The sequence below is a fragment of the Miscanthus floridulus genome, chromosome 8 (assembly GCF_019320115.1).
Source record: "Miscanthus floridulus cultivar M001 chromosome 8, ASM1932011v1, whole genome shotgun sequence".
NCBI lineage: Eukaryota > Viridiplantae > Streptophyta > Magnoliopsida > Poales > Poaceae > Miscanthus > Miscanthus floridulus.
This window is the reverse complement of record NC_089587.1, coordinates 36,270,678-36,297,198: the sequence shown is the minus strand read 5'-3', so window position 1 is coordinate 36,297,198 and position 26,521 is coordinate 36,270,678. Positions and strand designations below refer to the sequence as shown.

At 46.9% G+C, this 26,521-nt stretch overlaps 2 protein-coding genes across 2 annotated transcripts; both read right to left on the bottom strand.

Annotated features, from left to right (window-relative positions):
• Nucleotides 1-875: 875 nt before the first annotated feature.
• Nucleotides 876-3,115, bottom strand: LOC136471617 (high mobility group B protein 6-like). Its single transcript, XM_066469366.1, has 7 exons — nt 2,646-3,115; nt 2,393-2,539; nt 1,914-2,309; nt 1,697-1,828; nt 1,499-1,603; nt 1,314-1,399; nt 876-1,227 (listed from the first exon to the last, which is right to left on the bottom strand). The coding sequence occupies exons 1-7, from the start codon at nt 3,045-3,047 to the stop codon at nt 1,032-1,034; spliced, it is 1,464 nt and encodes a 487-aa protein (XP_066325463.1). The 5' UTR covers nt 3,048-3,115; the 3' UTR covers nt 876-1,031.
• Nucleotides 3,116-4,725: 1,610 nt separating this feature from the next.
• On the bottom strand, nt 4,726-9,920 carry LOC136471616 (protein ENHANCED DISEASE RESISTANCE 4-like). The gene is made up of 5 exons (XM_066469365.1): nt 9,198-9,920; nt 5,821-7,885; nt 5,633-5,693; nt 5,323-5,546; nt 4,726-5,009 (listed from the first exon to the last, which is right to left on the bottom strand). The coding sequence occupies exons 1-5, from the start codon at nt 9,358-9,360 to the stop codon at nt 4,955-4,957; spliced, it is 2,568 nt and encodes an 855-aa protein (XP_066325462.1). The 5' UTR covers nt 9,361-9,920; the 3' UTR covers nt 4,726-4,954.
• Nucleotides 9,921-26,521: the final 16,601 nt, after the last annotated feature.

Below are 26,521 nucleotides of genomic sequence, written 5' to 3'. Positions count from 1 at the left end.
AAGATTCGTCTCGCAAAGTTAAAGCAAACTGTATAATTAGTTTTTTATTTCGTCTACATTTAGTACTCCATGCATGTACCGCAAGTTTGATGTGACAAGGAATCTTTTTTTTTTGTACAGTGCACTTTTGGAGAACTAAAGAGGAGAAGTAGAATCATTTTCGACGTAGTACTTATGATTCGTGTTAGCACAGCAGTGTGTCGTCATGGCGTTCTATTTATGTCACTGCATATGTAATACATGCATGGCAGTCGGTCGATGATTGGCCGGCGGCCTCTCTACCTCGGCCAGATGAGCTGCTCCGGCCTTGGCCGTTCGAATTGGATGGATGCAGATTCATCTGCTTGTCATGTCATGAGTGGACCAGCACTAGATTGAATGGCTCGTGAGCGCTGAACAAAGCAGGATTTCAAGAAAGGGTTGTTGAGTTTTGTGCCACACTAATTTATTTTGTTTGCAACATAAAAGATTCAACTGTCAAACGAGCTTCCAATCCCATCACCCTGTGTTTCAGCCATCATAGTAACTATTTGATAATTTTGGTGATGAAAACATTTCATGCCAAACAGACCCAGCTATCTTGTCTACATGATGCCGGCTGAGTAGAGGTGGCAAATATGAACTTCCCTTCGCTGCCCGCATTAGCTGGTTTCCGTTGAACACCACCCCATAGGTTAACTGAACTGAGCCACCAGAAACTGGGGGTTCATTTCAGCTAAAAATATTATTGATATAAAAGAGTCTCACTCATGTTAGTCATCAGTTGAGCTTGGTAAATTGTGAGCCAAATTTCAGAACTGAAACAACTCTTACGAAACTTGCCGAGATTACTCAATTTGTGTCAACCATATTGCAACTATGCAACTAAGGTGAAGTTTATTACTAACAAATGCTGAAGTTTATTAAACCGATTGCAACTATGCAACTAAGGTGACGAAAAGCTAACGATCACACAAAGTCATCTACCAAACCAGGATTCAGAGATGAGAATCCTTATAATCAAAGTTCGCTCGCAGGAATTAGTTATTCTGTCAATCAGATGAGCTTTGAGCCTTGGTGTACTCCTCCATCTCCTTCTTGTATGCAGCCATGGCAGGCGCGGCCTTTGCATTCCAGGCCTGCCTTTCCTCACCGCTCAGCTCCTTCCACTTCACCGAGATGAGCGCGTTCAGGGTTGAGTTATTGATGCCCGGGCGTTCCTGGAGCAGCTGTTTCCTCGCTTCCTTGCTGAAAATTACAGAAATTAAGGTGATTCAGTCCACAACGATATCATGTTACAGCAATCGGTACCACAAATGGAATTTGTGCTAAACCTGAAAAGAAGGAAGGAAGAGGCTGGCCTCTTGGGCCGGTTGGGATCAGCGTTCTCCTGCTTCTTCTGGCGCTTTTCTTTGGTTTTCTGTTCAAAAATCAGTGGTTAAAATCAGCATGGCTTGTATGCAATTGTTTTTTCTTCGAAAAATTGTTCTGTAGACAGGCAAGTGGATCTTCAAGATACCTTGATGATATTATCTGCCTTTTCCTTCTTCTTGAGGAGCTGGAGAGCCTCTTGCTTCATGATTTTCTTATGCTCCTCCTCTTCCTTCTCAAGGTTCGCAGCTTCCTGATACAAATCACAAGCTCCACATTAGACAATTATCTTTCAGTACCCCCAAAAAGATAAATAGTAGAAACACATTCTGTACAGTTTTCACACCTCAATCTTCTTCTGCTTGTACACCTCCATCTGCTTGTGGTACTCTTCCTTCTGCTTCCTCGCAACCTTCTCATAGGGAGCCTTCTGAGTTTCTGTCATGTTCTTCCACTCTTCCCCGGTGATCTTGCCAATCTACAAGAACATACATAATGTCACATCAGCACAAATGAGCACGCATCGACACGATAGAGATGTTATAACTGAGCAAACCCATCACCTCAGGTACGTTCTTCTTCTCCGCGACCAGCGCGGCGCGCCTCTCCTGCGAGAACACAAAGTAGGCCGACATGGGCTGCTTGGGCTTAGAGGGGTCCTTGTCCTTCTTGCTGTTCTTCCTCTTCCCCTTGTTGCAGTCACCCTCCTCGGCCTCCTGCCTGAACTTGAGGTACTGATCCAGCAGCTCCTTGGCGGTCCACTGCATCTGCTGCTCCTCGAGAAGCTTCATCGCCTCGGCCTCGCGCTTCTCCTGGCCGACCACCTGCAGGTAGGCCTCCTTCTCCTGCCGGTACCGCTCCTCGTAGGGCTGCTTCTCCTCGGCGCTTAGCGCCTTCCACTTGGCGCCCAGCGTGCTGGACACCTCCTTGAAGTCGGCCTCGGGGTTCTCCTCCTTGATCTGGAAACGGCATGGGCAACACGATTCGTCAAACGCCTGGTGGGAAAATCACAAGGAAGATTTGGGGCTGTTATTAATCTCACCTCGGTCCACTGGTCCTTGAGCCAGAGCACGTACGCCGGGCACGGCTTCTTCCTCTCGGGGCCGGTCTTGCCCTTACCCTTCTTCTTCTTGCCCTTGTCGTCTGCGTCCTGGTCTTTCTCCAGCAACGACTTGACGAGGGGGAAGCTCTGCACAAGAAACCATATCAGACCATCAATCGATCGGACGAATTCGAACGCAGAGAACCCCGATGAGGTCCTGAACCGAAGCGGAGAGATCTGAATCTGAACGTACCACGGTGGGCTTGAACTCCTTGGCGCGCTGCACCTTCCTGAGCTCGGCCTGGAGGCGCCCCTGCTCCTTGTCCCTGGTCTCGATCTCCTCCTCCTTCTTCCGGATGACCTCGTCCCGCTCCCTCACCATCTCCTCCGCCTTCTCCTTCTCCAGCCGCAGCCGCTCCAGCATCGCCTGCAGCTCGGCGACGTCGTCGACGACCGCCGGCGCCGCGGCGGCGGCCTTGGCCTTGCCGCTCCTTGCCGGCGCCCGCTTCGCCTTCTTCTGCGCGGAGGAGGCCGAGACGTCGGCGGCCTGGGCGGCCTTCCCGGCGGAGATGTTGGCCTCGTTGTCGAGCACGGCCACGAGCGCCTTGCGGCCCCGGGCGCCGCCCCTCTTGCTCCCTGCGGCAGCGGTGGCCATGGATGGGGTTTGGAGCCGGAGAGGGAGACCGAGTCGGCGGCGTCGACGAGGCGGAGGTGGTGTGTGGTCGGTGACCTGGTCTCCGATTTGTTTGACTTGTTTATATAGGAGCAGAAGGGGAGCGGGAGCATCTAACGGTCGGAATTTTTGAAATTTGAACGACGCGTGACGTCGGCGCGTGGGGGCGCGTGCAACGGCTAGCCGACTGGGTCGCTGGCCAGAGGCGGAGGGAAGCTGCCAGGAAGGTGCATGGCATGCCTACTAGTGATTGCATTCCGTATTTGATCCTGGGCCTTGCACATCAAATCTTTGGACACATGTATGGAGTATTAAATGTAGATAAAAAAAACTAATTACACAGTTTGATTGTAAATTACGAGACGAATCTTTTGAGCCTAGTTAGGCCATGATTGGACAATAATTGTCAAATACAAACGAAAGTACTACAGTGTCAAATACTGATTCCTAACCTCAATCTAAACAAGGCCCTGTATATTTCCTGTTTTGAATTCCCTAACGTTGCGGTGTGCGATGAGAATGGGCAGAGCCCATCGTCTGGTTCACTGGAAATCTGAAATGGATGGGGATGATTGGATCTTGCCGGCGTTTTGTGCACGGGGTTGTCGAGACTTTCGGGGAGGATGCCCCAGCGAGGGATCCCATTCCCATATGGCGAATCTCATCGGTGTGTGCGTCACGAAGGTTGGCGCATAGTTTTTTTCCTCCACTGTCCGCACCCATCTATCTCCTCCCTCCGCCACCTCAGGCACCGCCCAGGTCCGCCGGCGACCTCATCGGTCACCGCCCTGCCACCAACCCCCGCCCAACCTTCCTCGCCCTTCACTGATCCTGATCGGACACCTTGTCGCGACTCTCGCCTCTGCCGCCGACTACGCCCAACGGGATGTCCTCCGCCGCCCGTTCGGCCGCACCTCACCCGATCACTGCTTCACCATGTTTTTCAACACTACTTCAACACTGTTTTTCAGCAAAGGAACAATGTTTTTCTCTCATAACAAATCAGCATCAACAGCAGCCAAATTTCAACGAAACGAACAAGGCCCTTGCAACCGCCACCAGTGTCGGGCTGCTCGCCACCCCAACCATCCCTCTAGAGTTGGAGGATGTTGGAGATTTCCCCAATCTCAAACCCTAGGCCGTCTGCCCCACCTCTCCCACCGCCCACAGCGAGGACGCCGCTACGCCACTCTGTCCGACTCACACCCACCCCGCCCCACACGCCCATCGCCCTCCCTAAACAAGGGGCTTCACGTTGTGTCGGTAACAGTACCAACACACATGCATCAAATAAGAATTTGGCCCACCCGAGGGTTGTTATCCAATTCCATCATTCCATGGAAACATGTACAATTCCAGCCCTGCTGTAATAACCCAACTGAATTTACCAATTCGTCCAACCGCGTGGACCAACGGCACCCTAAATAAAACAGGCCGTGGAAGTAAGTGCCTGGGGCTGGCCTGCACGCAATGGCCTTGCAGCCTTGCAGCTGCAGCCTGCTGTACAACCAACTGGGCTTGGGCCCAAGAAAAAGGACGTATCCATGCTTGGGCCATTAACGCAGAACTAAAAGCACATTTAGCAGCTCGCACTAGAATTGGCCCAAGCCCAAGTTCACAGACACTAACAGGAGCAGTAAAGTTCATAGACTACATTTTTTTTAGATGATAAGGGAGTTCATAGACTACATACACAATAGAAAACTTGCATTGAGAAGCTTCAACAATCCACAGACAAAATTACATGGTCACACCATGACACGCTCGATCAAAACCACCTCTACGACAGATGCAACGATTCCAGGCAGAGGGTTACATTAGCAATCTACACCACAAAGGCATGGCGGCAGACAAATTTCAGAGTCTCTGCTTCTCGGTGTGAACCAATTTCACTGAATGATCCTTGGGACTCGCATCCCAAACCCGCGATTCATCTTCTCCACCCTGTTTTCCAATAGCAATTATAAAATATGAATTTGATCAAATATACTCAGACCTAGACTGAGCATCATGTTTATGAATTTTTATAGCTCAAATAGGGGTCAAGAACCCCTGTACTTGCTTATTTTGTTACTCCAACTAGATGATCTATGAAACAAGTGTCGATTAAGTCAAAAGAGTAATCGACTGGGTATGAGCAAATAGCACATGCAGTGATGCAGCTTTGCGAGATAATTGAACAGTGCTCGCTTACACAAGAAGGGACCTCCAAAGCAAACAAAAATTGAAGAATCTGAAGCTTCTTTAAGGTACTTACGTTGGTGCAAGTTTGCCAAGGCAATAAAGCTCTTCACCAGATACTTCGTCGGATACTTTACCAGAAATCTCAACTCTGTATGATCTATCAGGAGAATCGGGAAGCCCTCGACCCACAAGTAAATCCAAGTCCTTCTGGTGAAGTTCTCGGCCGTTGATGAACACACCAGTATTTCCACCAGCACAGTTCTTAGGCATAGGATAGTTAAATTCTGCAATATATGGCTGCAACAAGGACACCAGGTTAAAAGCTTTGATCAAGATATGACTAGGGTGCGATAACACAAAAGTTCAAGTATAAGCTCTCTTACGGGTATCATGCCAAGGCAGGGCTGTCCCATAACACCCCAGAATCCAGCACCGTAGTCATACCTAGAGGATACAAGAATAAAATGTCAAGTAACATTCCAGCTAAAGATCACTGCAGAACCCTAGAGCAGAACTACAATGTTACCAGGAAACTCAAAAATCAAATGCATACAGAAGGCGCAAATCGTACCAGTATTCACCCGGATAGATTGGTCCAGCAATCTTCTCCGCCTTCCTGACAGCACGGTCAGAAATGGGATAGCCATTGATGAAAACCTTTGCTCTGCCATTGCCCATTCCACCGCTAATTTTAAAACTCTTCTTTATCAGGCTGGAGAAAAAGGAATCGCCCGATTTTGTGGCCCTCGGGTGGTCAACATATTGTGCCCCATCACCTGGATCTTGACTGTACTCAGGATCATCATACTCGTCATCCAACGGGTGTAGCACGCTTGCTACAGGTACATCTCTCACTTTGTTTGGCTTAAAACTTTCAGTTAACACACCCTTTTCATGTTCAGACCGGGTACTTCTGCTTCCTTTGCCTGACCCATCAACCACCCTCTCTGATGGAGAATATCCAAAATGATCACGAAGAGGTAAACTTGGAACACGGATAACCACTTCAGCATCAGGAGGAAGGTCTCTAGAACCAGAGGAGTTCTTCTGTGAGTTCGATCTAGTTGGGCTATTTTCATCCTCAGAAATGCTCACAGAAGATGATATGCATTGCATTTTGTCTGCTTCACTTGAATTCGATGGTAAATCTTTTTCTTGAGAGCAATGACTGCCTACAGAAAAACTATAAGATGGAAGAAGTCTCTCATCAACATTTTGTCCATTGCTTCCTTGGCCATTGTTGGAACAATTTTTACTTCCAGGTGATAAGTGTGAAACTGGTGTAGGTGCTGAAACATCAAGCCTGCTTCCATCAAGTCTGACCAAGATTGCATGTGAGCATGACCCACAACGTAGCTTATACTCATCTTTTCCCAACAAGAGAGAATTCTTGGGAAGCTGCAGTACTTCATAGCAATTGTAGCATATGGTAAAAGGGGCTCCATTGACAATTGGTTCACAAGTCTGTGCAGGTTTTTTACTCAGGGTGGCCCTCATGTGATTGCGTTGCATCATACCATTCATACCTCGCGAATTGTAGTTCTGTGCACCAAACACAACTGGGCCTTCTACAGGGTACAAGCTAGGATTGTTCATAAGATACGGTGCCCTGCGATGGTTGAAACCCAGTGGAGCCCCATGCACAGGTAAGAATTCACGATGGTAACAATGTAAACAAGAGCAAGCAGGCTGATGGTAGAAGCCATCATGGTGATAAGAGATCAGAGGGTCAGGATCATACTGTCCATGGAAATAATTATCAAAGTTTCTCCATGGATATGGAGCGGCTGGGTAGCTAGGAGCTCCCATGTGTGCAACCGATTCTCCATATCCATGGAGATCTTGCTGTACAGGTACTGAAGGATAAGCAGGAGGAACAACAGGCACTTGCCCATTCAAAGAAGGTGAGCGCTGAGAACCATTCCGTTGCAACTGAGGTGAACCATACCGCAATCGACTCAGACGCTCATGAGGATTGTAGGAGCTTGCAGAATCCACCATTCTATTTGCCGAAGCATTCACACTTGACTTGTCAGCAATCTCACAGGATCTCTGTACCTGGTCCCGCAACTCATCAAGCATCCGCAGAAGCTCAGTTCGGTCTTTCTCAAGGCCACTGACTCTGGTGCTAGGACCATCTGAATTCCTGTCACTCAGATGGCCCTTCTCACCGTTAGCAAATATGAATGCCGGTTTCATATGACACTCAAATGGCCCTTCTACAGGGTAAGCATTAGAAGGGATGCTGTTAACCACAGGCCTTGGTGATCTGTCTCTTACCCTCGCTGACTGCTTTGCTTCTCCTTTGTCCTCATGACGAATGCGGCGGTATTTTGCCTCCCGAACTTCCCTGCTGTCATCTCTGAGTGCAGGTTCAAGCTTCATGCTGCAGCTGGGTGTGCAAGTAGTTTGTTTATCATCGAAACTGAATCCAGATTGGCTATGTGCAGCCGCCACCATTCTGTTGGGTACAAATCTCTCTTCTGGCCTAGCTTCGATTGTATTGGTGTCTGCTTCTAGAACAGCACAACTAGCTTCAGATGCTGCTCCTTTCTTATCTGGTAAACTCTCAAGTACTTCAAGGTACTTCACATGCTCAGTATCTGAAGAAGCATCAGATCCCGAGTTCTTCTTTGCTGTAAATGGTTAATGGGAAAAAAAAAAGTGACCATGAGAATGGACATAACAGAAACATTCAGCTAATCATTGGAAATAACGGAACATTTACAAAGAACACGTCATTTTTTTTTGAAACTAAAGAACACGTCTTGAAAGCAAAGAACGAGTAATCGAGGATCCAAGAATTTGCACAAACTTACAACCACCTCCATAACAAACTTTGTCCATCAACACTGAATCCTAAGGTCACATTTGTGCAACACCAAACAGTGGCGAATGTTAACAAAAAAAATGAAGAGGGAATACAGAATTGCACGTGAACACGTTTAAATAGTTGGTTCCAATCATTTTTCATATTTTAAAATGACGGAGATTTTTTGAAACAAGAAATTAGACCATCCCTGTTGCCAGCCACAGCCATTTTCTGTGTCCAAAGAAATATGTAGAAATGACAATCACAGTGAAGGTCAAGAAAATTCAGTGGGTTTAAGCTTTTTCAGTTTGGGAACCACAAAAGCCGAGATACTCCCCAGAAATGGTCCATGCTCTGAGTAATAAAAGTGATACGATCCACCGAATTCTAAACAAGGTACCCTTCATGTTCAAGACATTAAAAAATAATCAACAGAAACTTGTACCAAGCGGAATGTCCCACAAGATAACTTTTGTAATTTTGATAAAAAAAACAATAGGGAGGCGGGGATGGGGATGGATGGAGGAGAAATTCCTACGAACTCCAGTTATTTGGGTACTGAAATTTTGACGGCAGGCTGTTAAGAAACAAGGTTTGTCGCAAAATTACTGCAAAAAAAGAGTTGGGTTCACCAAAGACAGCAGCAGTTTTTTAGTGTGTAGTAAATGCCAATACGCCATCGTACCAAGTGTGGCAGGATGGACGCCAAATCCGGAGGAAGTTGCGAATACAACAAGATGAGGGCTAAAAGAAGGAAACGAGCATTCGACAAGAATGGGGAGCAAAAGAAAAGAGACACTAACAAGATTGCGTAAGGAAACATGCGAGAGAAAAATGGAATCTTTCGGAACTCAGAAGAGGACGAAACGAGCTGGTCATATCCGCGTCCCAGGAAACCGCCCAGAGCCCATTTCAAAAATTAATCATGTGTTTGTCAACAAGAATCTCACATTGTGGCAGATGAATTGATGATTAGCGCGAAATCAGCTTGCTGATCTAATGCAACAAAAATGCAGGTGGAATGGGTAGAGCTCAGAAGAAAAAGGTACCACTACAAAGACAAGGATGCCCCAATAAGAACAGGAGAGAAGTAGTAGGGAAGGGAGTGATTGCAGACGAAAAAGGTGAGCACCAACCTTGGAGCGTGGCGCCGCAACCGCCGCAGACGTAGACGGAGTAATTGGGCAGCTCCGGCAGGAGCTTGTCGCACTTGGGGCAGCGCACCACCCGTATCTGCTGCGGTAGCGGCGGCGCCGGGCGCTGCGCCGCGGAGCCGGAGCTGTCCTCCTCACCCGCCATGCACAATGCCGGCGGCTCCTGAGGCCTGACGGAATCCCTCGCCCCGCCGCGAACCAATCACAGTCACAGCACCAACCGCCGCCGCCGCGCCGGACGCATACAAGGCGGTGGGTGGAAAGTGGAATCAAGGGGACGCGAAGCGGCCGCGCTGAGGAGCGGCCCGGCGGGGAACGAACAGAGGAGCAATGCGCAAGAAGGGCGAGCGCGGCAGGGAAGAGGCCGGAGAGCAAGATGCCAAGAGCGGCCGGGAAGAAAAAGGGAGCCGAGACCGAGAGGACGGCTGGAGAGGAAACCGAGAACGACCAGGTGCGCACAACCGCAACGCGACGCAGAGACAGGAAGGGGAGGGAGAAGAAGAGGCCGAGCAGGCGAGCGACCGTGATGAGGCGGCGCTTTTTCTCCCCTCTCTCTCCCTCTCTCTCTCTCTCTTATCGCTCCCGCGCGGGGTGGAGGTGGGACGCCCAAATGCCCGGCTCAGGCGGTGAGCCACTCGGCCCAGCAAAGCTCCCTCCTTTCCTTTGCTTTGCGACTGCCTGGTCGCCTGGGTGCCGTCTGCCTTGGGTCTCCTCCAACTTTGGCTGCTGTCTTTCCTCTCGCTCTCTGTCCCTCCTGGCTGGCTCCTGTTGGGCGCCGAGGCGGTGAGGTGAGGGTGTGACCGCGTGAGGCGAAGGCGAGGGAGGTCACAGCACAGACCAGGGCAGAGGAGGAGGAGGAGGGGCGTTGGGGGCAGAATAAAGAGCGGGGTACGGTAAAAATGTTTGTTTAAGGAAAGCTGCAGCGCGGCTCTGCTCAACCACACGGTAGAGTACATCAGGTCAGGCTCAGGCGCTCAGCTGTGCTCAGACGCAACTACGCAAGCAGAAGCAGCCCCCTCTCCGGCTGCCACTGCAGCTAGCGTAAAATGTTGACGATACAGCAGCATCTTGCATTCCTGTTGCTGGAAACGGGAAACCCCACTCTCCTGGCATCATCCAACCCGGCACTGCAAAGTTGGATTTTGGACCCCGGTGGTTTTTCTTTGGGGAATTTCTCTAGTACTATGCTATTGGCTAAAACTTGAATTTAAATCAGGTTAATGTCATATTTTAATCTTTTCTACGTTATTATTGAGCTCGGTTGTTATGTGACTGATCAAATCGATCCAAGTTCCCTATGACCCTTTGCCATTAATTTTATGGGTCGGATCAAGTACTAAATGGTCGACTCAATCTATTTCCATTCCTGTAGGTTATTGTATTAGAACGCAACCTTAGAACTTCGAATGATTTATTCACTTGAGACCTAGGTACACCTGAGGAGTATCGGGCAAGCTTAACCTTCCACAACTCGTAGTTGAGCAGTAGCAGGAGCACAGCCACCACACACCACGCGGCCCACATCTCCCACACGGTAAAAAAACCCACATAGCTGATAGCCTAGCAGCCCACACCACCCCGTTCCTCGATTAGAGATCCATCTCTACCACTTGCTTCCTTACCGAGTCGTCTATTTGCTCATTGTTAACCACCTCTGTATTTTGGAGATGACTAGTAGGGGCAATACTGAAATATACATGTTCATACGCCTACTCAGGTAATTGCATTGGTATGAAAAAGATTACAGTTTAACACCAATCGAGTTATGCTTAGCTCGCCTGTTTGGATTACTTATACTAACAATTACTAGCCACTAAAAAAATACCATCCAAACATGCAAACTAATAGGGTGGAGATATTTTTAATTTGGATCCTAACTGACAACTAGTCTATCAAGTAGGCAAAATCCAACCAATGAGACTAAAAGGTAGCATAAAACTATTAGTTAGGGATTCTAACATACTATAGCTAATATTTAGCTAAAGAAAAATTAGCTTACTACTACCTCCATTCTCTTTTATAAGACGTAATTAGATATTATGTCGTCTTCTAAATTATATTTTGATCATTTATTTATTTATTTTATTATTTTTATACATATAAACTCATGATAATCGGGTAGTACATTTAATTACAAACCTAACCATATCAAGTTATATTATAATAATTAAAAACCGTTAGCTAAATTATTGGTCAAAGTTTTTAAAATTTGAATATTGATATGCATGTGTGCCTTAGGCCAGTTTTAGTGGGGGTTCATGTCCCTATTTTCAAGATTCCTAGTTGTTGAAAATAGTGCAAACAAGTTTTATCCCTATGACCTCCCACGAAAATTTTATCATCTCTCTTTATTTATACTATACCATGCCAGCTTATTTAATACATATAAAACTTTCATTAAGATTGTCCTCTTATAAAAGAAAATAAGGCCCCCTTTGGAACACAGATAGGAAAAACATAGGAATTAAAGCCGGCTGGTCGTTTTCGGCTGATTTGTTGTGAGAGAAAAACACTGTTCTGGCCGGTAGGTGAACAGTGTTTTTGTGAGGAGGAAGCAGTCGGCTCCAGCCAGCCGAACAGGCTCAGGAATTTCACATGAATTGAATTGACATGTTTATCCAACCCTGTAGGAATAGAAAACACAGGAAACAAGATGAGATAGCCTTTGGTAGCACTACAAGGAAAAATAGAGGATCGATGCTCCCAGCTTTTGAATTAGAACAACTTGCTTGCATGATGACCACCTTCCCGCCAAACACAAGTGACTGGAGAGCCAATGACACGCATGCGGTGAGGCAGCTTTTCCACCAGGAATTTTTCCAAGAGATGAGACCTCTTGCTTACTTTCCTGTGAAATCAATCCAAAGGAATACAATCCTATGGAATGTTTCCTATTCTTTCCTATGAACCAAAGGGCTGTGTAGGAAAAATTCCTGAGGAATCTAAATCCTCCAAAAATCCTTTGACAATCCTCCATCCTCAAGAGGATATGAATAGCCAAAGCTCATCCAACAGATCCTAGGGCCAATATTGGATCGGCCCCAGTAGAAAACATGATGCAAAGTTTTGGCTCCGTTGTCTACCCCGTTCTGTCCATGACTCCGGGCGCATTTGGCCGGGCTCCCGTCGGCTCTGGCTCCCACACTGTAGCGCAACTGTAGTGCGCAAGAGCTGGAGCCGGAGGAGAAAAAAAATAAGCTTCTCCGACTCCGGCGCTGTCAGTGAGAGAGGAAAGGAGGAGAGAGAAAAACGACTCCGGTGAACAGTGTCGCTACAGGAGATGAACAAAAGAGGAGTCAAAAGAGCCGGAGCCGAGCGGAGCCCAGCCAAACGGGCTCTCCATGTGTAAAGCTTGGTGCACGGTGGTTCGGCAGAATTAAGACCTTCAGGAGGGGTTGCACTTGCAGAGGTACTACACAAGAAGTCTTGCGTCGCACAGCAGCCAGCCAGCGGCAGCGCACGGATGGCAGTGGTCGGCACTCCAAACCAGCCTGAAGCAGCCTGTTCGGGAGGCCGTATCGTATCGTGGATTATTTACTGCTGGCTGGTTTGGTATGAGAGAAAAACACTGTTCTCGACTGAAAATTTACGATCGTTTACGAGCAAACGAACAGGCTGAAGAACTAGCTATTTAAAGCGCGGGCTAAAGTATGTCTAGCGTTGACTTTGCTAAAACACTAACCAAGCTAAAGTACAGTCCTAACCCAAACATTATGACATACTTATCAAATCATATAGACACTACACAAAAAATTTATAATCCTATTGGATGGTCTTTTAAAATAAGTTTTTGCCTAATCACATGGTTCTCTCTCCTATTATCTACCCCCATCTTTTTTTTTCCTACCTTAGTTCTCAAGTAGGCATAGTTTCTTTTATAGGAAACAATTTTCTTCTCTATCCCTTAAGTATAATAGCATATCACTATTTTTTAGTTAACACTAAGTAATGGTCATATGGAGACGGATGGAGGCTTATGGAAAACCAAGCTAAGACATGCCAGAGTAATGGAGACGGGGATCCCGATCTTCCGTCAGGTGATGGTAACTATCGTTGTGGCGGAAGATCGGGATCCCCGTCTCCATTAAGTGGTAATCAGAGCTTCAGGTATATCGTCAAGTTCGCATCTTACCCTTAGTTCGAGTGTTTTTGCTTTTATCCCATAGTCCAATGCCATATTTGTTTCCTATCCTATAACCATCCGCGCCATAGCCTTTGCATGATTCAGTTTCAGAGTCCGCTTTATTGAGTTTGTGTCCTAGGTCAAAGTCTTGTTGCTGGTTTAGATTGTGTTCTTTTCTAGTTTATGTTGATCCCTCCACCCGCCGCTATTCCGTATCACCATCAGTTTGCATCTTGTGTCCACTAAAACCCTTATTCGAGCAGCTTCCTTAAAACAGTCATAACTTTTGCATCCGAACTCGAAACAGGGAAAAATTTATATCTACGGAGAACGCCAGAAAATTTTAGATCTATTTCATCCCAGCAAATGGGGACGGGGATCCCGATCTTCCGTCAGGTTCAAGATAAACAAATGGGGATACACCATCGAAATTTTAGATCTATTTCATCCCAGAAAAATTTATATCTACGGAGAACAAATGGGGACGGGGATCCCGATCTTCCGTCAGGTTCAAGATAAACAACGATTTGTTCGGAGAGCGACACACCGATCCGGCTTCAGATCACAAAGACCCAAACCCTGCAACCTTAGCACCACGTCTCCTCTGGTTATCAACCGTGTCACAATCCGGTTGACCTCGCCAAGAAGGCTAATCTCTGCTGTGAATCGAAGAACACAAGCAAGAACAAGATAAAAAGCAACTCAATTAAAGTGACAATTGCAGATGAATGATTAAGCACTCGAAGTTGGGGTCTTGCAAACCGATAACGGCGATTGTTCAATGACAGATTGATCTAAAACAAAACCCAAACCCTAAAGTAGCTGGTGGCTACTAATTATATAGCCTAAGGGACGTCCAAGGATCCCTCTTCACGTCCTAAAGGTGTCCCAACATGTTACAAGGCCCAACGGCTCAAAAGAAGGTGTCGCAGCACCCTGACAGATTCTGGACGCTGACTTATTTCGACGATTCCCGTTGATTCCGAAGAGCTTTTGATGTGAAATCACTTGAATTGGCTTCCTTATCAAATTATCTTTCCATCCATATGTGGATCATCGAAAACGGAGTTCGGATGCGTCCTGGGCGTCTATTTTATTGTAGACTGGTCCTGATGGCCGAGGCAGACTCGAATTCGGATTGGACTGGGCCTCTGGCTTGGCTTGGACGTCCTTGCTGGCCTCCTAAGGTGGTGGTCAAGGAGGAGGACGTCCAAGGCCATCTCTTAGGCGTTCTCCATCTTCTTGGGGCGTGCTCCAACTTGGGCCTGGGTCCCAAGGATGTCTAACAAGCCCATGACGACAGTGTAGCTCCCGTCAGAAATAGTGATAAAATATATTGGTGATTTGGAGGCCTTGCCGATGTGATATTGAGATGGAACCAGATCTATTTGAAAGCTTATCAAACAAGCTTTCCATCAATTGCTCATTGACCTCGATCGCACTCCGGATGGATGAGTTATGGCCTTCCCAATGAGGCATTGTCGGGCTGCCGACGAACCGAAAGTTCAACTTTGATGAACTTCCATTATGAAACATATTTGAACCTACAATCAAATAGTGACATGTACATGTGGAACCAAGTGAATTATAACCAAAGCCACTATGCAAATGTAGAAACGAACGCACCTTATAATCATTGTTCGTATCCGAAGGTGCCATGTCCTCATCACAGAGCATCTTCAGCAGGCTACCAAAACACACTACGTATCCTTTATTTGGGTAGCGGAGGCCAAAAAAATGCACTATAGTAGACTACCTATTAGACTACCCAATTTATTGGCCCAACAAATTCCACCTCTTACTACCTACTTCTGTCGGGCAACATATGACTATCTATTTTTTCCCACCCACGTGCCCCTCTCTCTCTCTCTCCTTCGCTTGAACGTCGTCCGCCCCGCACATGCTGTCGTCGATCGCTTTCTCGCCCCTCCGCTGTCTCCTTCGCCCCCCGGTGCGAGCTCCCCGCCGTGGCTGCCCGTCCCCAGCGCGAACTGCCTGGCCCTCTTCCGCCAGCGCTGGCCCTCCGCCACCGCTGCCCGCACCCTCCTCCGCCGAATCATCGTTGTCCCGGCCCCCGGCCTTCTTCGCTTGCGCAGCCGCCTGCCCCTGGAGCGGGCATGACGCTTCGCCAACGGTGGATCCCGGCACGGCAGGCCTCACGTGGGCGCCTCTGCTCCGGCAAGAAGAACGCGAGAGAGGATGGCATGGGGGACCCACATGTCGTTCTCTACTAGGATTAGTTTGGGTAACCTGTTTTAGGTAGAATTGCTGGAGTCAGGAGCAAAATATGGATAGTATGAAAATGGATGGCTACACGAACAGACAAATAGGTAGTATGTTTTAGGTAGTGCAGAGATGCTTTTACTCTTTCACCGCTTACTTTAAATGCTACTACAGTTTCTTATCATCTTTTGCTTCTAAAAACACTACTTACCTACGTTTAGTCTAACCCTGCATCCACTAGATATGTGGTACAATGGATAAGTTAGTATCCTCGTACTTGTGTTTTATCGATAAGTTGTTTTGCTGGTTGAGTGGGACCCGTTCTAGAGGTTTGTATGGGACAACGGTCTCATGGAATAGTTTCTTTCTGGATAGAAGTACATATCTTTGTAATATTTATTTATATATAATTAAAATGGAAGATGTGGTTACTCTACAATGTCCTGTGCGTATGGTGTCCGTGATGAGTCTTGTGAAATGGCGCTTGAATTTATCGACCTGACTTAACGGTCATGGTATAATGTTCTTCTCTCATAATAAATTAGCGAACGGTATTTTTCAGCGAAACGAACAGGGCCAAATGTGCTGCGGAGCCGTACGTGTTGGCGAAATGTGCTGATGAGGTGTACGTGTTGCATCTCAGGGATTCTCGAGGTTGTTTAGCTTGAGTAGTCGAGAGAGGACAATACTTGGTTTAGGTTAAACCTAGGCATGTCCAGGTGACCAGGTAATACATTTCAAGCTCTGTGAAATAGCATGCATCCTCTTGTTCTGTTTCAAGGTCGTTGTGGTTCCACCATTAGCAATATGTGGCTATATATTGTGCTATGTTATTTCCATCATCCCATCAGAGCATCTGCATCGCATGGAATGGAAGGGTCAGATAATAGGTTACTTTTAAATGTATACAGCGGGCAGCTATGCTTTATTATCAGGTTATCTTCTTTCTTGGGTACTTGGGTTCATTTTTAAAAATAACGATAAGGGAAAAAGGGTGACTTTTCTCAAGTTCAAAAAGATTAGGAGGATGATTTTTTTTTTCTAGATCAAACATATAGCCCGTATTTCATTAAGAGGAAGTAGAATTAGTTAAATAGATACAACAAAAGGCATTACCAAGACCCTCAACCACCCGATACAAGGAAACAAGAAAACAAGCAAGAGAGATGAAAGGGAGAGGACCTTCCACCACAGCCCTAACCGACTGGACCTGCAGAAAAAAAATCAATTCAACACAAAGGCTGCCCACTCAGAAGACTAAGCCACGGTGACAAAACATCCACCGATAAGAAGAGATGGTGGCAAAGCATCCGCCAAGAGAGCAACAGCGACCAGGTAGCCGCTATGAACAAGCGAGCGACTTCATCAGCAACATCAACAGTGACCAGGTAGCCGCTGTGAACCGATCGACTGCAGCGGTAGCGTCAACAGCCACCAGGTAGCCACTGTGAACCGCGCGACTACGACAGCAACATCCACATCGATCAGGTAGCCGCTGTGAACAGGCAAGCGACTGCAGCGGCAACATCAACTGAGGTAGGGCAGGCTGATGCGAAGAACGGCATGAAACACATCCAGGTACTCACAGTAAGGAGCAACGCCAGGCAGAGAAGCGGAAGGAGCCGAGGCACGGCCGTAGGAACGCTCCAACGAAGCCTTCAAGAAGGGAACTAACATCCACAGACGCCATCTTCGTTGACAAAAGCACACAGGACTTTCATCCTAGAACCCACCCTAGCGACACGCACGGTGAAGACAAGCTTCGATGACGCCTTCAAGAACTGTCGCCGGCCCGAGCAAGAAGACGGGCAGGGTAGACACCCAAGCACTTCAACACCGTGGGTCTAGGAGGGCCGCAGTTGTGCCAAGGAGTTGTTGGAGAGAGTTTTTTTTATCTTCCTAAAAAGCAAGGATTAGGGCCCCGTTCGCTGGTCTGAAACTTACTGAAACTGGCTGAAAAATACTATTCCGACTGAATTGTTATGAGAGAAAATACTTTTTGGCTAAAAAAAGAAGTCGAACAAGCTAAATATAGGGTAAGCCAAACAAGGCCAAGCAGGGAATTTCTCAAGTTAGTGTGGTACTCCCTCCATCCCATTGAGTTTGTCGTTGGAAAATCATGTCCCCTCACAATCCCGGTTCCCGAGCGACAAACTCAATGGGACGGAGGAAGTAGTTGATTTGTCGGCCGTAAGCTGAGTGAATGTTGCCAGATAGAACAAGGTTGATGACGTAATCAGAATCTAGCATACCGTGCTTTTGATGAGGCTAACGTTTGGGTTATAATATTTATGTACGGTATGCATAGATATTATAGATATATTGCTTTTGATGAGACTTGTGTACGGTATGCATAGATATTTATGTACGGTATGCATAGATATTATAGATATATACTCGCCGTAGCGAGCATTATGTCCTAGGCCCTATTTAGTTCCCTCCCAAAACGTTAAATTTTTCAAGATTTTCCGTCACATCGAATACGAAAACGTATGCATGAAGCATTAAATATAAATAAAAAATAAAACTAATTACACAGTTGAGACGAAATCCACGAGACGAATCTTTTAAGCCTAATTAGACTATGATTGGACACTAATTGCCAAATAACAACGAAAACGCTACAGTGTCGTTTTGCCAAATTTTTCGCAATCTAAACTGGGCCCTAGTCTATGGAAAGCTGATGCGCAAGAATCCTAAGGAGGAGCTACTCCAGAAATGCGTCTCCAAGGAAGGAGAGAAGATACTCAAAAAGATCTACGTCGATACTTGTGGCAACCATGCAGACTCAAGAACACTTATTGGCAAAGCCTTCCAAGCTGGTTTCTATTGGCCTTTGGCCGTCGCCGACGCCGAAGCCGAAGCCGAAGCCGAAGCATTCGTTCGCTGGTGTGAGAATTGTCAATTTTTTGCTAAGCAAATCCACATCCTAGCCCAGGCCCTAGAGATGATTTCTGCTTCTTGGCCCTTTGCATGCTAGGGGCTAGATATGATCAGGCCGTTCAAGCCCGCGTCAGGAGGATTCCGCTAGGTCTAAGTCTGCATCGACAAGTTCTCCAAGTGGATTGAATACAAACCCCTTGTGCAGGCCACAACGAAGAAGGCAGCCGAGCTGCTCGATGACATCATACATAGGTTCGGCCTGCCAAACAGTATCATCACCGACTTGGGGTCCACGTTCACCGGTAGCGACTTCTGGGACTTCTGCGACGAAAGGTGCATCTCAGTCAAGTACATTTTGGTGGCACACTCCAGGGCAAACGCCCAGGTCGAACGCGCCAACGGCATGATTCTGGATGCATTGAAGAAGAGGTTGTACGAGAAGGAGCAAAAGCACTCGGACAAATGGCTTGTAAGGAAAATGGACTCTTGGCCCATTTACTTTAGATTTTGGTGTTTGATAACCAACACAACCAAATTGGACTAATGAATTTGCAAGTGTTTATTTTGTAGTTCAATAGGGTGCAAGACGTGACTTGGACGAAGGCGACGTGGTGATCCGATGATCCACACCTTAAGAAAGACCTTAGAAGCACAAGAGAAGACCCAAGATATCAAGCAAAGTCAAAGCACGAAGATTGGAACCAAGCCGTACGCAAGACCGCGAAGAAACGAGCTCACTGAGGTGACCGGACGCTGAACAAGCGACCGGACGCTGGGCAGAGGACTTGATAGACAGGCGACCGGACATTGGACCGGACGCTGGCGGCAACCGACCGGACGCAGGACAACAGCGTCCGATCGAGTACAGTAAGGTTCTAGAGCGGCAAATCTGCGACCGGACGCGTCTGGTGGCAGGCGACCGGACGCTGGCCAGCGTCCGATCAGTATATTGCCAGCTCAACGGTCGGGACGACCGGACACGTCCGGTCAGGACGATTCAGCGTCCGGTCAGTAGCAGTTTCGCGGGAATTCGACCCCAACTACTACTTTCTCAGTGGGGCTTATAAATACAACCCCCAACCGGCCATTTGAGAGGAGATGAGCTGAGGAAACATACCAAGGGTGTTGATACACCATTTTAGTGATCTCCACTTGTATATTGCTTAGTGATTCATCAGGTGATTAGCGTAGGTGCTTTGCGAAGTGCTTAGGTTGATTAGACCACCACTTATGCGCTTGCTCTAGGTTTAGGCCTAGTGTTTAGTGAGGTTTGCATACCTCTTACCACTCGGTGCTTGCGAGCACCATTGTTGTATATCGGAGGGGCTTGAAGTCTTGCGAGATCACACCAACCGCGTTTGTGGTGTGGCCGCCACCGTGTATCGGAGGGAAGAAGGCCCGCGGCGTTTCGGCCGGAAGCTTGATAGTAAAGACGGCGGGGAGCATCCGGGATAGCTTGCCGGAAGGCACGTCGGAGACCCACTTGCGCGTGGGAAAGGCCCGAGGCTATCCACAGAGTTACCCGGCCGGGAGCTTGGCCCTTGCGAGGGATTCCTTGCGAGGGGCTCCAACGAGGACTAGGGGGAAGCTTGCGCGCTTCTCGATACCTCGATAAAAATACCGGAGTCGTCGACGGGAGTTTGCATATCTCTACCTTGCTCTTTAGCTTAAGACGGTGTTGCTTAGTGGATACAAGACGCTCAGGGACCTCCTGTGGGGTATAACCCCCGATTCCCATAAGGTTGTACATAGGGCGAGCCGTCAGGGAAGGCCTAGCCCACGAGATCAAGCCGTGCGGGGCATGGCACAGGACGGCACGCGCCGCAAGACTGCGTGAAACATCCTTGACGACGAAGGAAGATCCGATCAGATATGCTAGATATCGTATTTCCTGTAAACACATATCATATAACCGATCAGGATAGATATAATCGACATATAACCCTACCCCCGAGCTATATAAGGCGGGTATTGACCCCCTCGTTTTAATCTCATCTCATAATACAATTCACCGAAGACACAGGACGTAGGGTATTACATCAAGCTGACGACCTGAACCTGCCTAATCGTTGTCTCTTGCGTTCTGTGCCACCATCTAATTTTCATCACGCACACCTCCACCGATTCATCTACTATCCCTCGATAGACTGCCGACTGTGTTTCGTCGACGCCGGCACTCCAACTCCGCGACCCCCTTCGACGTACGAACATGCAGGTCTCGCTTAGGGCGCGTTTAGTTGGCAAATTTTTTTGGTTTTGGCTACTGTAGCACTTTCGTTTGCATTTGGCAATTAGTGTCTAATTATGGACTAATTAGGTTCGAAAGTTTCGTCTCGCGATTTCTCACCCAACTGTGCAATTAGTTTTGTTTTTCGTATACATTTAGTACTCCATGCATGTACCGCAAGATTCGATGTGACACTTTGGGTTGAAAATTTTTAGAATCTAAATGGGGCCTTACTCTGGCCGCGTCGCGCCGTCGGGCGTCGGACGATAGAGCTTTGATGCGGTGGCGATGTACAAGGCGTAGCTTTGGTGCGGGCTCGAGCGGCGCCGCCGGCTTATGTCGGTTAGCCCACGATCAGCAGCGGAGGCGGAGGAGGACCGCGCATTCGGCCAGGATCGGTTGCTTTCTCCGTTTCTCCTCCTACCTTTGCCTTCGGCCTTCGCACCCTTGCGGGTCGCTGCGGCGCCGTTGGGATATGCGGACAAGCCGCATCGAACCGCACCTGGCTTGCGGGCTGGCGGCTCGGTTGTATGTGAGTTCGCGGCGCGGGTTAGCGGCTTGGCCCGCGCCGTTTGCATCCCTAAATTAATGGTCCTACTAACACCAAGACAAGGGTACTAGTGTTGCAACAGCACGTCCACTGTACACGCAAGCGACGAGCAGTTGTCGGCACAACCACCTAACGTAATTGTGGACGTACACGTACGTACCTGATCATGCCCCGACTTAAATGCTTCGGAAGCCTCCCACCGGGAATGTGCGCAAGAATGGCGCCTGAAATTTTTGTATCAAGGGCTCACGACGCTTCTGTGATGTGTCTCGTAGAGAATAACAATAGCAATAACTAATCCATGACATAATGGACGAAAACTCCATTGTAACATAACGATCAATTATCTGTGTTTGGACAAGTTACATCTCATCAAACTCATTTTATCGTAGAAAACTTTTTATCTTTCGTTATAAGGGACTGCATGGTTGACATCTAAAATTTTACCATGCCAAAGATTTGACAAGCTAAGAGTTAGGCAAAAACATTGTCATAGATTTGGCAAGCTAAATGTAAGATTTTGGCAAGTTTTGATAGCAAACCAAGTACTAGTCAAAATCATGGCTTGCCAAATCATTGGCATGGCAAATTTTGGAAGCGAACCAATCATGCCCTAAAATACCATGCCACATTAGTTTATTTAATATATATGGTCATGAAACTCTAACGCGCTCTTCTCCATTGAGACTGGTCTACGTGTTTAACTGTTTATTAAACAAGAGCCTCCAAATTTTAATGTAGTTCTAGGCTTAAAAAAACTCGGAGTATTATTCCATCAAGGCCGAGAGTTCCGTACAAGCCTGCAATCAGCAGCATGTTGTTGAATGATGCTGGGCGGGCAGCCGGGACCGGGAGGACTGGCGGCAAGTGCGACGGGAGTACACCATGATGATCCATGATCCATCTAGGACATGCATGCATCACGCTGCGTGTCTGGAGCCTGCCTCTCCGCTCCGATCCTTGGATTATTGCCTCCAAATCCTGCCTGCATATGTGTGGTGTACTGGTGTGGATATGGAACAGGCCAGGGGGACACCGAGGCTGGGCTGGATGGGAAAACAAATTTGACGCACACGCAAACTCGTGGCAGAAAAATACTCCAGGGTCTTGTTTAGATTACCTCCAAATTCCAAGTTTTTTCGCTCTTTCTCCATCACATCAATTTTTGGACACACGTATGAAGCATTAAATATAGGTAAAAAATAACTAATTACACAGTTTGGTTGTAAATCACGAGACGAATCTTTTGAGCCTAGTTAGTCCATGATCGGACAAAGTTTGTCAAATACAAACAAAACGTGCTACAGTGTCCAGATTGTAAAAATTTGCAATCTAAACAAGGCCCAGCAATGCAAATTGTTCTCGGCCGATGTCTTTCACACATCTGACATCTATCATATACATTACTCCCACCATCCAGAAAAGATCACAAATTTGACCAAATTTATAATAAATAGTATTAGTATTTATGTCTCTAAATAAATTTATTACGAAAATATATTCTGTAACTAATCTAATGATACTTATTTTGTATTATGAATAATGATATTTTTTCATAGAAATTTAGTCAAAGTTTAAAATATTTGACTTCTCAAAAAACGAGAATTGCTTTCGTGGACGTAGGACGTACTGTACGTGTAGCTTCAGCACCGTCCAGTTCAGTCACGTCTCGTTCATCTCACGTGGTACATATCTGTCCCATACATGCATGTATTATGTTCGTTTGGCGGTGACTTATCGTAAATAATAGTAAATTTTTAGTTGAAACAGTATTTTTCTCTCGTACAAACCAATCAGTACTATTTCTTTACGAACCAGCAACTATACGAACTGGCCGAACAGGCTGATGAACTATGAATAATCACGATCACACGGAGTCACGGACACGATGCATGGGTTTGTTGATGTGCGAGTGACTAGCTACCTCGCTATGCCCAGCCGTATGCTGCGAGCCTGCGATGGAGAAGTAGAGCTGCATCCTCCCCAGCCAGCGGCCGCAGCCGCACACGACACCCCACGTTGCAACTTGCGCAAAAGCACTGTTGTTGGTGCTGCTTGCTGGAGAACATGAACATGCATAACCAACCTGCTCAGCAAATCGTGGCACTAATCTGCCATTAGCTGGGGATTGATGGATCGATGTTGCACTGGTGTTTGGTGTTCCTGTATATTTCTCGGAACTGCGTGCCAGCACAGTCTACCTCCCTCTCAAAAAGAATATAATTTTAGATCTCATCAAAATCAAAATGTCTTAGGTTTAACTAAATTTATATAAATAATATTATTTAACATTCATAAATCCATATGTATACTATAAAATATTTTTATAATAAATATACTAATATTTATTTAGTATGACAAACATTAGTACCTCTTTATATAATATAAAATTAGCCAAATCTTAAATCGCTTGACATAGCACTATTCTAGAATTATACCATCTAATTTTTTGGATGAGAGAGTACTATATTAGATGGTTGTTGATATATGTCGGAGACCAATACTAGGGTATCTGAAGAGTAGGAGCTAATAACCATCAATATTGATTCATCCAAGCAGTCAAGAGCGCGACTACGACTCCAACCGACCCTAAGCACACAAGCTTTGCCTCGCCCGACACCAAGGCCGCGGGCTCCGCCTCGTCCGACACCGTGGTCGGGGGCTCCGCGTCGTCCGATCTCTGAGGGCTAGCTCCGCCTCGCCCAACCCCAAGGCCGCGGGCTCCACCTCGCCCGACGAGGACCCATACAGCTGCCGACCACTCCAGGTCCAAGCGTATGGGCCTGGGTCAAAATTCTGATACCAAGGAAGAGACCGGCATGCCCCGATGTAACATGTGGCCATGACGGGCCATACCTGAGGATTCACATCAAGAACAGCGTCGGGCGTGCCGGTGCTGTTCTGCCTAACACTCGTACGAACGCTGACAGACGCGTCAATTCATCACGACGTCCGCCAGGACGGAATGGAGCGGCCATGACCGACAGATGACGCCTACGCATGGCGCTAGTAACGAACAGGGCCACGACGTGGAGCCGTCCCTGTTGACATCTACAGGGTCGACAGGACCCGCATGAAGGAGAAGAAGGACCCGACGATCCTGGAAGCCTTCCTCTCTCTCGTTCTTCTTCTTTTCCTCCGATGTAACCCGCGCTTTCCCTTGGCCTATAAAAGGGAAAGCAGGGCGCCCCATGAAGGGGGTGGGCTAGATCCGCACAAGACCCAGACCACGAGATAGAAAATACAAGAACACGACATGAACACACGGCTGAGCAGTGCTCGAGCTCTTAGCACCCGTTCACTCCTTTCACCAGAGACTTAGGATCCTTTCCCTCTCTTGCTCATTTGTAACCCCTACTGCAAACCAAGTGCCGGTAACACGAGCAGCAGCAAACTGGACGTAGGGACGTTCTGTCCGAACCAATATAAACCCTTGTGTCCTCCGAGCACACCATCCGAGCCAGACGCGCAAATACAAATTTACTCGTCGGTGGTCCGAAAACACCGATAAAAATGCTATAATTATCATGCAACTTGAACAATCACTAATCAGCATGCAACTACTCCGATTAATGAAGGATAGTATTGTCTTTTCTCCGTTACACTAATTTGTCCTAAACTTGCTAGTAATCTATTTATTTAGGGACATAGGTAATATGGCTATGCTGACTACGTGACATTTTGGGCTTAAGGTTTTGATCCAAGGTTATAGGTAGGGATGTAAATCCCACCTGTCTTATATCATTGGATTGTTCGCTCAAATGAACTACAACGGTGTGCTACTTACATCCTTTGCCGTGTAGGGTCTTGTATTTGGGGGGTTGTTCGCTCTAGGTAGGCATAGCCCAACAATAGAGCGGGTAGGCAAAGATGGAGGGGTGTCACCCAGCACAACGGTGAATGACGCATGGGAAATCTTTCAAATAAGTTTAGAAACCTCTCTCTAGGATTAGGACTGCCCCGTGTCGTCCTCATGGGTGGCTCAGGCGTGCTTCAACCAACGCACCTTGCTCTCTCCTCTCCTCTATCGGTGCGGTGTCGCCACTACGATAGCGTGCCTCGAGAAATCTGTGCATGCACAAGGATGCGATGCTAGGGTTCTTCTTTCTCATGGCGACACCGCGCCTCGAGAAATCTGTGCATGCACAAGGATGCGATGCCAGGGTTCTTCTTTCTCACCCATTTCCCACTCCTCCCCTAGCTAGGTGGATGTCTCTTCTTCGGCTCAGTGCGAGTATGACAGCAGTTCCTAACTCAAGCATCGTTGAATCTAACTTGAGATCATCGGTGTCATGCGCACAACAAGGTCGTGTGAGGCAGTGGTGATGGTGGGTGTTGAATTAGGCAACTTAAGAACTAATGACCTTTAAAATCTACTTATCAAAACCTATGCAAGATATCTTTCTAGATGTACGCTAAGATTTTGCTGAGTTTTGCTAAGTGGTACTCCACATAATCCCATTGAGCACATGAGCTCTTGGTGGTGCACCGGAGAGCTGTTGGTATTTCTAATGTTCAGTAATAATTTGCCATGCATATAGAATACATTTGTAACATTTTATTCGAGAGTATTCAACATAGCGTATTTATTTTATCCATGGAAAAATATGGCTAAGAATATAAAGTCTTACAAAATGACAATCGTATTAGACCAGATTAAAAAATGATAATCCTATTAGACCAGAGAAAAATCCTTACAAAATACATTTTGATCATTAATTTCTCTTGTAGTATAAAGTCGGCGGCTAAAAAATCAATATCATCTTAAACGCACTTTTAATTCAAATCTATCGATATAAGTTTTATGTTCTAAACATTCATATAATGGTCCCATTCGTTTCGCTGAAAAAATAAACCGAAACACTGTTCCGGCTAATTTGTTGTGGGAGGAAAACACTGTTCCGGCTGAAAAAATAAGCTGAAAAGACGGATTATAAGAGAAGCGAACATGGCTAATTTAATTAACTATTGGTAAAAATTTATAAAGTTTGACTTTTCTCTGGTCTAATACGATTAATATTTTTGGACTAAGGGAGTATTAATGAAGAAAGAAGTGGTCAGCTAACAATTAGTCCTACACCTTCGCATCCTTATTTTCCCTTATTATGTGATTTCTGCAACTGCCGTCTGGCGTGCTGCTGGAAAGAAACAAGTGGTCCAAGAACGAAATTACTGGAAATGAAGAAAAGGGGGTCTGAGAGAGAAAAAGGAAAAGGAGAAACAAAAGAGAAAATGGAAAAGGATCAAAGCAAACCGGATGAGAGCGGTTTTTGCCTTTCACGCGCCTCTGGGCTTTGGTG

What these genes read in the sequence shown, in the direction of transcription:
- LOC136471617 (XM_066469366.1), bottom strand. Translation starts at nt 3,047, where the DNA reads ATGGCCACCGCTGCCGCAGGGAGCAAGAGGGGCGGCGCCCGGGGCCGC. An exon ending in ACAAGCAGAAGAAGATTGAG is followed by an intron (nt 1,604 to 1,696) that starts GTGTGAAAACTG and finishes GATTTGTATCAG; the next exon opens with GAAGCTGCGAACCTTGAGAA. An exon ending in TCTTCCTTCCTTCTTTTCAG is followed by an intron (nt 1,228 to 1,313) that starts GTTTAGCACAAA and finishes TGTAATTTTCAG; the next exon opens with CAAGGAAGCGAGGAAACAGC.
- LOC136471616 (XM_066469365.1), bottom strand. Translation starts at nt 9,360, where the DNA reads ATGGCGGGTGAGGAGGACAGCTCCGGCTCCGCGGCGCAGCGCCCGGCG. An exon ending in TTGCGGCGCCACGCTCCAAG is followed by an intron (nt 7,886 to 9,197) that starts GTTGGTGCTCAC and finishes AACCATTTACAG; the next exon opens with CAAAGAAGAACTCGGGATCT. An exon ending in CTTGGCAAACTTGCACCAAC is followed by an intron (nt 5,010 to 5,322) that starts GTAAGTACCTTA and finishes ATTGGAAAACAG; the next exon opens with GGTGGAGAAGATGAATCGCG.